The sequence below is a fragment of the Phalaenopsis equestris genome, unplaced genomic scaffold (assembly GCF_001263595.1).
Source record: "Phalaenopsis equestris unplaced genomic scaffold, ASM126359v1 Scaffold000203, whole genome shotgun sequence".
Classification (NCBI taxonomy): domain Eukaryota; kingdom Viridiplantae; phylum Streptophyta; class Magnoliopsida; order Asparagales; family Orchidaceae; genus Phalaenopsis; species Phalaenopsis equestris.
Genome location: NW_018164645.1, coordinates 2,521,003 through 2,532,971, shown reverse-complemented (window position 1 = coordinate 2,532,971; position 11,969 = coordinate 2,521,003). Strand labels below are relative to the sequence as shown.

Sequence of the window (11,969 nt, the reverse complement as noted above, 5' to 3'; positions counted from 1 at the left end):
AATCACCCAAGTCAGAGGAGGAACAAGATTACATGAGTAAGGTTCCTTACGCTTCAGCTATTGGTTCACTTAAGTATGTTATGGTCTGTACCAGACCGAATATTGCCCACACATTGGGAGTTGTGAGCAGATACATGAGTAATCCAGGGAAGAAACATTGGGAAGCTGTGAAGTGGATTTTGAGATACCTAAAAGGCTCTTCAGAAACCTGTTTGTGTTTCTCAGGAAAGAGTTTAGAGGTACAGGGTTATGTTGATGCAGATTTAGCTGGAGACATTGACAGTATGAAGAGTACTGCAGGTTATGTTTATACTCTTGGCGGTACTGTAGTGTCATGGGGCTCTAATCTCCAGAAGACAGTTTCTTTGTCCACTACAGAGGCTGAGTATGTTGCAGTGTCAGAGGCTCCTAAGGAGATGATATGGCTGCAGAGTTTCTTGGTGGAATTGGGTAAGGAGGTTCAGAAAGGCACTTTCTACAGTGATAACCAGAGCGCCATATTCCTAGCTATAAATCCAACATTTCAATCCAGGACCAAGCACATTCAGATCAAGTATCACTTTATTCGATTATTGTTGGATGACAGACAATTACTACTTGAGAAAATTTGTGGAAGCAAGAATCCTGCTGATATCTTGACCATGGGCGTTACACTTGAGAAACAGAAGTTGTGCTCGACTTCAGTTGGTCTTCTAGCTTGAAGACATGGGCTTTGAGTTGCAGAGGTGGATGATATCACGTTTGAGAAAAAAAAAGGAGCGGTGCAGTCAGTGTCCCAGTCTCCAAGTGGGAGAATTGTTAACGAAGGTGTGGAGTCCGGTCCACTGTAGCTTAGGCAAATTACATAATTTGTTAAACATGATTTTTCCTTTGCTTCTTTATCTGCTTTGCCTGTTTTGGAATCCTACCTGCACTCTTCAAAAGCAAAATCCCACTCAGCCTTCCCGCCTCCCTGCTCACGCGGTCCCACCATCTCCCTCACGCGGCCCCGCCAAAGCAATCTCCCTCACGTGGTTTTCTCATTGGGAATTACCTTTTTTAAGCTATTTTGTGCCTCTTATAAATAGCAAGGATAAAGGCCTGCAAAATAGTCTCCACCAAATTCAATCTCTCGGTTGTAGCTTGCAAGAAAAGGGGCTGCTGTAGCTTTCTTTGGGATTGCTAACAGGGAAGAAATTCCTTTAATTTCTGTCACGTGGCTTGAAAGAGAGAGAGAGAGGAGAAGAGAGAGGAGAAAGAGAGAGAGAGGAGAAGAGAGAAAGAAAGAAAAATAGAGAGTTATTTTTGTAAACGTCGAAGCGCTCGACAGTGTAATTTCCTCAGATAATAAAATCCTCTGCAGCTCCGTGGACGTAGGCAATTTGCCAAACCACGTAAATCTTGTGCTGTTTTTTTCTGGTGTAATTTTTTAGATTTATTTTTCGCTTTATCGTCGTCAATTTTTACAACAGATTCCACTAGCATTGAATGGGAAGAAAGAAAAACGGCTTGGAATTATAACTTGTGCACTTCTCACCATACATCTCTCATAATCCAATTTGCCCCTAACTATAATAAAAACCATAATAACCATAATTCACCATCATCCACTGGTAAATGTGATATTCTTTGGGTAATATGGGGGACTCAAGTAGAGTTCACTATTACAATGCTAAAATCATTTACATCAAATCTAATTAGCCCTTACCCAAGTCGGTGAAATCGTGAACATGGACTAAATGATCTGAATTCATGAAATGAATAACTTATCATCATCATGTTGAAGTCACCAACCCTCTCTCTGTTCAAATATCCCCCATTTTCATAATCATTCTAATTAGTAAAGTTTGAGTATCAACCAGTAATAAAATCAAATTAAGAGTTTATTTTTTCTGCTATCAGAGTTTTCTAAATGAAAAAATCATTTGATGATGTTTAGTGTAATTTAGAGCAAAATTAGCGTTTGAATCAAGCATCAATAATCAACTTATCAATTCTTTCTCTTGTGGAAATTTGACAGAGCCAACAATCATGTCTTGGATTATTGCGTGCGGCCGCCGCATGCATCTCTGCATGCGGTGTCCGATCCTGGCCGTAGATCACGGTGATCTACGGCCAGGATTATTTATGTTTTATATATATAAAAAAAAAATTTAGGTGGGGCCCACCGAAATACATCGGGACCATAGATCAGGTGATCTACGGTCCGGATCGGGCACCGCACGCGATCCGTATGGAATAATTTTTCCTTGGATTGAAGGCTGATATTTTAAAAATTATGGAATATGACTTAAATCAAACCCCTACGATACAGGAAGCATTCAACGAGTTTAAATATCAACGAGTTTAAATAATAAAATTAATCATCTTATTGATACCAAATTTAAGCCGCTGAAGATAATTTATAAAATTTATTTCAAAAGAACCAAAAAAGGAAGCCTTCGGCGTACATATCATGCTTACAAAACCTAATAAATTATATTTGTATAATAACCTTCCCATTTGCTATCTTCAACAACGAGGAAGGTTGGCCGGCGGCGGAGGTAGACTCGTCGAAGGCGTTGGACCGTCGTCGACCTCAAAAGCCATGGCCAGTCCCCAAGACATGTGAATGTCCAAGTGACAATGCATGAGCCAAATGCCTGCTTAATCGAAAATCAATCATTAATTATGCAACATAAATGAAATTAATGCTAATGAAATTTAGAATGCCTACCTGGATTATTTGCTACAAATCTAATGACCGCCCATCCGCCGGCGGGAACCGCAACTGTGTTTCTTACCTGCAGAGTGCAGGGCAGTGCCGAAATGAATGAGTTTTTTTTCCGACATACCATAAAATTTGATGTATTTACATGTCAAAATAAATGTAGCAGCAACTATTCCGCTTAAAATGAAGAGACTAAAGAGGGAGCGAGAGGGGAATAGGAATATAGAACAGAGATGGGAGGGAGCTGACCTGGGGATTGAGGAGATTGAAGGTCGGCGGGAGTGGCGGCGCGGATTCATTGAAATTCCCAAGCCCCTGCGCGAGGACGAAGAAATTAAAACCATGAAGATGAATAGGATGGCTCTCCGTCCCCAACACCGCCGTGTTCTGCAATATGACCTCCACCGTCGCATTGTACCTTACCCTCTTCACCTTCGTCCCTTTCTCCACCACCAACACCGATGGATCCAAACTCGCCTTTACGTTCGTAAAATCAAATTTCACCGCCGGCCGCTCCGGAAAGTCCTGCGTGTACACGCCGCCGCCGCCTCCTCCAAACCTCGCCTCTAAAAGCGACATTTCTTGCGGAAACTGAAACGAAATGTTGTTCATGCTGGCAGCCAAGCACATGGGCCGATCCGGGCCGCAAGGGATCAGCCCTAGCCCGAAAGTAACAAACATTCTCTCATCCACTACAATAGGAACAGCGGGCCGGTCTGGCCCTGTTAATCCTGTGAGATTGGTGTAGAACAGATAGGCGGTGGAGATGTCGTTCAAAGCCGGAAGGGATGGCATCACTGGTGGCGGCCGATCAGAAGTGGTGTTTGAGTAGCGGAGGAGAGCTGTGGTGGTGGAGTTGTTGAATGCGAAGGAGGCGGAGGATGGAGGAATGCTGATGAATGGGCGGGCGGCGAGGTAATAGTCACCGGCGGGAACGGCGTCGGCCAGCAGAAGGGCATCGACAGTTTGGCCGGGAGCGAGGAGGATGACTTGTGTGGTTTGTGGGGTAGTGTAGGACGCATCCACGGCTACGACGGTGAAAGAATGGCCGGCTGCTTTGAGGAAGAACTGGTGGCTGAGGGCGGCGTTGATCAGTCGGAAGAGGTATAATTTTCCCTGCTCTAACTCCACCTTATGCGTGTCTGTTAATCAAAAAAAAGAAAAAAAAGTTTCTTTATTAATTCTTTACTTAAAGCTAGCATTTTTTTGAAAAATTATTCATTTTTTACTTGAAGCTGATGATAATAATGATAATAAAAAAGGCATACGCTGCTGGGAACAAGGATATAGATCGCCGGGCCTTCCGTTGATGGTGAAAGCATCGGAAATATTTGGAATGCCGCCGGCGGCGAGGGCCTCATTTTCGACATCCACAACACTCGCATCCCACCACTCTCCTGTAATCTTATATTAACGGAACTTAATTAATGAACTCATTAAAAACAGAGGAGATTTAAAATTTAATACTGACCGAGAATGATGGGCACTTCCTTGTAGGGCTGGGGAAAAGGGTAGGCTTTTGTACCATGGCGGGGCTTAATGATGAGTGCGCCATAAACAGTGGCTCGAAGGAAGGAGACGTGCGCGTGCCACCAGAGCGTGCCTTCTTGCCCGCTAATGGTGAACCTATAAGTATAGTTGTTTCCGGGTAATATGGGGCATTGGGTTACGTAGCTCGGCCCATCAGCCCACCCACTCATCACCTGAAATATCCCGTGCCTGAAGGCAACCACCAATTCCATTTCTCAATGCTTCAGTTCATTTGAATTTACTTCAATCATTATTCTCTTTAAATATTTGGAAGATTTATCTAAGTTTATGCTTAATTTTTCTTCTTATATCTATGCATAAAAAGCTGTATTTTACCTTTTGTTTCAGTTAAAATAATGGTTTTTTTTTTTTATATGATATGAAGGATTTAGGGGGTGGGCATGAATGTAAGCAGTATTTTCCTTAAATGATAGAAGCTATAAGAAGTACCAATGGACTGTGATGTTGTAAGGGGACTGGTTGACCAAGTGAACGACAATGGTGTCGCCGTCATGAGCACGTATCGTTGGGCCTGGAAACTTTCCGCTAACTGCCGTTATAACTCTCGTCTTACACAGTCGTTCCACCGTTAAGTTCCCTACCTGCAATTTATTTTTTAATAAGCCTTTTATCAATTAAAAATTACTCTCTTCATTGTATATACAACTCATGCAAGCTGGTTCTTCCCTGTAACCAAATTATACAACTGTTTTGTCACCCAATTATTTGAATAAACTATACTTAAATTGTCTACTGTCGCATTAAACTTTACCGGATAGCCTTATTTAAAAAGTATAAAAATATTGAATTTTTACCTCACCAAATTTTTTAAATTCAAAGTTTTCTAAATCAACTTCTTTCACTAAGCTCTATAAGAATATTTTCTTCCTATCATTTTCATATATCAAGCATATATTTTGTATGATATGTGGCATAATGTAGTAATAATATATGTTAATATTTCAAGTATGAAACGTTAGTTGATAAGTCGATTAATCCATCGGTAACTTGTTACAGAGGTTCCTGAAACTCTTAGGCACTAAGCTAATTGGAATATGTAAACTATAATTTTTGATAGAATAGGGAATTTATAATAGCGTAATTCAGCTGGCATATAGCTATTAGCTAATTGTATTTTATAAGTCAATCTCAAATGTTCCAATGCATCACTAACGCGCATGAGATTTCACAGGTAAATTGTAATTTGCTTAGGATGTATGCATGGTGTGGACGATATTTATAGCTAAACCACGTACAAATAATATTATTGCATAAATTATTATCAAAACATTTATGTAAAGTTAATCTGTATCTAATTTATGAGTTTTTATTTCAATTATAAACTGTTTTACACACGTACTATGGGATATTTTAATCTCACATTAGGTTTGATGGTAAAAAAAATCATTAGATTAATTAACTCGTTTTTTCAGCAGCAACTATTAAATTTGAATTTGGCAATAAAATGATATGATTTTGAAATATTGGTATTTTATGCATGCAATCATGCATGTACGTATGTAATAACACTACAACCTTAGCTATTAGCTAGTATTTTGTTCTTTTCATAAATGAAACCCAAAGATACAGAGAGCTCAAGTTGTAATGACAAATCATAATAAATGAGAAATAAGTAAGGAAAAGGTTAATAAAAGAATCAAAGATCAGATTTTGTATGAAAGAGTGAAATATATTGAAACACTGAAATTACGTTGAAAGTGTGCTCCACCACAGCAGCTTGGGCTGCTGCGCTGCAAATAATTGCCATGGAAAGAGTGGCAAGAACAGAGCGTTCCATCTCTGACTCTCCTCGCTTGACCGAGAAGAAAAAAGACACCACAATTAACGATCCATAGCTTATAAATAGGACTCATATGCTTCTTATTTATCATGCATATATTATTGTACTCATAATTATAAACTAACTACAAAAACTATTATTAGTTAATTAAAAGGTTCGTCATCATCAAGCGCATGTTTCTAACAAATCATTAATCTGCAACGTATGCAGTTTTTATTCAATGCTTATATTCTACCTTCTCCACATGCTAGTCCATCGTTTTAGTGACAGCAATACATTCTGAAGCTAAGTGTGTGTGTACATATATGCATATATGAATTCAATATTTAATTTCTTCTTGTCCAATTAATTAATTTAAGGGGAGACCGACTGCAGATATCATGATTCGATTTTCTTAACATTCATATGAATTCCAATAATGTTCAGTAAATTAGTTATGGTTAAAGAAATGTTCATGAACATGAAACCACACAATTCCAATTCGAAGCTCCTACATATGGGCACTCTTAATCCCCTCTCTCTCTCTCTCACACACACAGAGTACTTAGTTTGTGTATGTGCATCTGCATATTTACTCTCATGTAGTGACTCGTCTTCGCCGTGTACTTATTGCGCTTCTATGGCTTGCGCTCAAATTCTGTGCTACTCTACATATCCTCTTGGCTATTTCAATGGTGATCATGGGTCATGCCATTGAATTTTTATATCTTATCTGTATTTGTTGTACGTGAGGCTTCTTGTGGGTTCCGAAAATTCACAACCGCTCCTCGATAACTCTTTTCATTTTATTTTTTATTTTTTATTTTGAGAGAGATAGAGCTTTGGAGGGTTTATATTTCAAAAGACCGATTTGATTATAGATAGGACACTGCTAGAGATTTCAATCTTATTTAATGAGGATTTTTTGATATGGGGTTTGAGGTATCCCATAGACACAAGTCGCTATGATTAATTACCTCTCCCAATAATGAGAAAATAATTTCGATTATAGCTGGTCATTATAAATTTAAAATTGAACATATAATAACAAGAAACACAGGATTTAAGTTATAGAACTCATCACATGAAACTTAAAGCGGATGATAAGGTAATGAAGACGAATCCAGATCATGATCTCATGGTTTCGTCATCCCAGGTCATCATGATCCTTGATCTACTTAGTCAGAGGAGATAGTCGACCCAACATTATAGAAAGATTCTTGTCAGCAGTCATGGGCTACGTTGTACAAGAAATCCTTGTAGACCTAGGGGGATGTTTGTCTAAGGGGACAAATTTAAGTCGACCATAGCTAACATAAGACTTAATATGAATAAATTGTACCATCATGATTCACAATTCAAATGATAAAAAATCATTGAGGAACATATGAGCTGCAATCGTGATTGTAATATAATAGCGTCATTTGACAGCAACCACCTGGTAAGAGGGCTCTAGTCATAACCACTTTTTTGTGGTGCAATTTGGTAGCAAAACCACGTAGACAAAAGACTCAAGCCACGTCCTTACTAGCATGCAATTGCTTTGATTGTGAATATAGATGTGCATTTAATATGACATTCACTCTCTGTGGGTTGAAGTTAATCATAAGTTTGTCACTCTCGACAAATTGTTGCGGAGGGTGAATAAGATTTGTTTTAAGTCTCTTAAGTGATTGAATTCTAGTTTGAACGTTTGGTTGGTTATATTGAAAATCTGGATTTAAAATGTTGAGCTTTCTGGTTGAAGTTTTCAATCAATCGACCATCAACGGGGTATTGAACATTTTAAAGCCTTTATATTTGAAATGAGAGGCATTTAATTTTTTTTTAGTTTAAGCTCTTCAAATTATAAATTATGGCGACTCCTATCTTTATAGGTAAGAAGATCAGACTAAATGATTTGGACTTCTAAATTCTTACTTCAAGATTTGGATATTTATTAGGGCTTATGAGACTTGTCTATGATTCTATCCTATATACAAGGCGGCCTGATTAGCCCGCACAACATTCTCGAATCTAATATTTGAACATTTTATATGTTGCTTGGAGCACATGCAAACATTTAGATTTAAGTACTTGAGCTATTTTAGCAGGAGTATTTGATGTCTTAAGATAGTTTACATGATTTATAGTATATATTAAATCAAATAGCTTCAAAGAATGCATATTGAGAGGCTTGCATAAGTATTGAGGTATTTATTTTCAAATCAAATGTTGTCTTATAACTTGAAAAAGTCATCAAATCACGTATGCATCTTGAAAGTCTATGTGAACATTATGGCTTCGCATTGCACCCAAGTTTTCATTTTAAGAATTTTGTCTTTTTCTGTTCGCTAGAAAGTATGTTGTGAACACGTGACGGAGGTCTATTTTAAAATTGTCTCAAAGGTTTTTTAAACCCAACTATTTTGATTATTGAACCCGATCGTCTGTAAGTGGGACAAAGTCGATAAGGTTAAAAAATTAGTTGTCCCTCTTCAAATATAAATATTTTAAATACCTAGAACCTTGATATTTTAAAACCCCAAAACCTAAAATTTTAAAAAACTCGGAGTTTTCTCAATCATTTTAAAATTTAAATTACTGTTGTTATATCTATATATTATACCATTTTTTTCAAAATTATTATAAATTTATGATAAATTAAATAAATGCATTAATCCCAATCGTTTAAATTGAATCCGATGGCTGAAATTTTAGAAGATTCTTCCCCAGTTATCATTGCAATTGAAGAGAATATGAATTCATCAGTGACCACATATAATTTTTTATACTATAGTTGTTCTGAATGATGAATAACAGTCTGTTATTTGACTTCTTAATAACTCTGTCAAATGAAGGAAATAAATAAATAAATAAATAAGTAGATGTTAAAAGTAACATAATTGGCCGTCTCTGTCATTGCGTATGAGTCCGGTGAGAGTGGTTTAAACGACACATTATTATTGTTATTATTATTATTAAAAGCTTTTTAGGTACACATAAAGAGTTTTAAAGGTTTTCATCATTCAGAACCTTGCGCTTGTTTGCCTTAACTGCTCCTTCACTTATTTATTTCTTCTTTAACATGTCAAATAGTGCTTCATATGTCATCCCATAACTTTTTATATTAATCACAAATCCTAAGAAAGTTTAACATCATAAATTAAATTTAATGTCATCTCTACTTCATCTTCAATCACACCTTTCTAGAAAGGTGGTCCGCCCCTCGGTCAGACTATGGGGTTGATCGACGATCAACCATTTTTAATATATATATATATATATATATTTATATATATATCTTAAGAAAACAAAACTCACATACACTACTAAGAGTGATCTTATCTTAATTCCAAAAAGCTCAAATCAAGCATTTAAAATACGATTAAAAATATTTAGAGTGCTAAGAAATTCTCAATGGCAGAGGAATATTAAGCCTTAGCTTCCAGTACATGCTAATAGAAGTATAATGTACAATAAGATTTTCTTGCATGGGAGAACCCTCGAAAGAGAAAAAGTCATTAGGCATGACCCAATTAAAGTAATCCAACCACTAGAAATTTGAAAATACAAAGGTCTACTTTTCTGCTGAATTAAAAATACGGGATTAAAAAAACTTTAAACTCTCAGTTTTATAATAGTATTTTGGCTATTACAACCATGTTGGAGCTATAATAATTGTAGTTGGTGGCTACAACATCCATAGTTAGCTATAAAAGTGATAGTTCGTGGCCACAAAACTGTATTTAGGCTACAACACTTGTAGTTGGTGGTTACAACAACTATAGTTGGCTATTGGCCTTTTACTTGTGGCTCTATTGATAACCAGTTATGTTTTAGTTGTCTGCTCACTCTTGTGATCTTCTCATCCCCTCTTTCCTATGAAGAATGAGTGCCTATTTATATTTTCTAAAATGGGCATTTTAGTAAATTTGTCCAAACTCCCAAAATACTCAATCAAATGGTTCACGTTGATTGTTTTAGTCACACGGGTTTTTTCAACAATTTAGTGTCTTAATGAACTCAAAATCTGCTAGATTTCACTTGTTTAATGACCTAATTTATCTATAAGCATGCCAAATTTAGAGATTATTTAGTTTTCTAATTAATGCTCCAAAACTTTTTATTACACTTCAAATATTTGATCTATAATTTTTTGGATTCGGATTGAATCACTTGCAGTGTCACTTGCTTATATTGTTGAGATGCTAAACTTAACTATGATTCTGTCGAGTAAGAGCTAAGGAATCCTAAATTTGCATTTGGAAGTTTTTTATTTAAATTGTATTGAGATTTGTGCATGGCCATATAAATTCCTTGGTGACGTGTCAATGTCAATAAATGCGATATAAAAAATCTTTAATATTTACAAGCAAAACTAGAGTCTCAATAAAAGAAATTTAATAAGACCTAAATAACTAAATTTTTATGTTATTAAAATATTAAAAGAATGATATTGTCACTAAATAAATTATTATGAGTCATTTAATGGAGCATTTTGAGATATTGATTAGATTTATCAAAATACCACTTCAAAATTAAAATTATTGGTTGAGCCCTATTGTTTACTTGAAGAATAGAAGTTAGAGCTTGGGGAGAGTTTAAAGATAATAATAATAAAAAAAAAAAAAAAGAATAGTTTTGTTTGACATATAAATTAAAATACACGATCAATCTTAGCCACCTTCCTTGCTTAACCATCCCCAAATATCATTGCCATTCAATGGTCACCATATATATGTCATTTACTATAATCTGACTTCTATCATTTTATTAGGTGTAAATTTCAGAATTTGTATAAATTTTATTTTATTGGCATTAAAATGTCAGATAATTAAATGGCAAACGCAAAAGACAATCAAAATTGAGAAATAACATTAATCATTTGATGGATACAATTATATATAAGGTTGTGGCACGCACTAATCCGTATAAGGTTAAAGCCTGGCTCGATTATGCACATGGATCCACAGCAAGGAGGATTTGAGGCCCACTATATAGTTTCACGCATGTCAGCCCACTCGTGCGCACTCAACAAAATTTAAATTAATTCTCTCCTATTGAATAATAGGCTTAAAATTTGCCTCACCCTAAAAACAATTTCGCTTTATGAAAGTTCTGTGAAGAAGTTAAATATCAACTCATTATCAATCCGCTGACCTTTATGCTAATGGTGTATAACATTGAATTGGTTGAGCATTTACCTTATAATAAAAGGTTCTATTTGATTTAGCATCAAAATTCACATTTAAACCGTATCAAACTAAATTTATCAGGCTATTTTTCTCTTATTCTCTCTCATCTACGGAGTAAGCACTGACTTCTCAAAAAGAGTAATTTTGATCATTGCATAATGAGCTCTTTCGAAAAATATTGTTGCATGTGTGAACTAGTTGCTCTACCTAATTGAGCTATATAGTCATTGTCATAATCATTTTAACATTAAGACAATTTCTTATCAAGAATGATATCCCATAATAACACATGATAATTGTCTGGTACGTTTATACTTACTAATAAAAGATTAATATTGCTTACAAAACATATTTTAGCTATAATCTATCGAAGTGATGGGTACACTTTTTGTGGTGATAAATGACCTACTTAACTTAGTAGTTAGAGTATTACTTTCATAAGGTGAGAATCACATCTAATAGTAGGTAGAACTTATTAGATATCAGATCCCATGCCATCTAATAAGTTTTTATATTCAACCTTTCTTTTCATTCTCTTCTATCATCAAATCAATCAAATTAAGCTTCATTTATGGTCAATTTGCGGAATCAAGATGTACTTTCGGAAAAAAAGAAAAAAAACTGAATATATTTATCAAATTGTAGCTGTGATAGATTTCAAACTTCATTTAATTTATTTTAGATTCATATAATATATAATTAATCAATTAAAAATATATATTATGTTCACCTAAAGATAAATCTAACAATTTTCATGCTCAGACCATTGTGATCCAATTTCCTTTGTTGTCAG

General features: G+C 35.6%; 1 protein-coding gene across 1 annotated transcript; it reads right to left on the bottom strand.

Annotated features, from left to right (window-relative positions):
- Positions 1-2,426: 2,426 nt before the first annotated feature.
- LOC110022971 (laccase-24-like) lies at positions 2,427-6,017 on the bottom strand. The gene is made up of 8 exons (XM_020722148.1): positions 5,931-6,017; positions 4,670-4,821; positions 4,161-4,408; positions 3,958-4,086; positions 3,113-3,831; positions 2,939-3,004; positions 2,696-2,762; positions 2,427-2,621 (listed from the first exon to the last, which is right to left on the bottom strand). Exons 1-8 carry the CDS (start codon positions 6,015-6,017, stop codon positions 2,491-2,493), a joined length of 1,599 nt encoding a protein of 532 aa, XP_020577807.1. The 3' UTR covers positions 2,427-2,490.
- Between the last annotated feature and the right edge of the window lie 5,952 nt (positions 6,018-11,969).

Coding starts and splice junctions, on each gene's coding strand:
- LOC110022971 (XM_020722148.1), bottom strand. CDS start 6,017: ATGGAACGCTCTGTTCTTGCCACTCTTTCCATGGCAATTATTTGCAGC. Junction 3,832..3,957: donor ATATCCTTGTTCCCAGCAGC/GTATGCCTTTTT, acceptor TTTGATTAACAG/ACACGCATAAGGTGGAGTTA. Junction 3,005..3,112: donor AAGGGACGAAGGTGAAGAGG/GTAAGGTACAAT, acceptor GTCCTCGCGCAG/GGGCTTGGGAATTTCAATGA.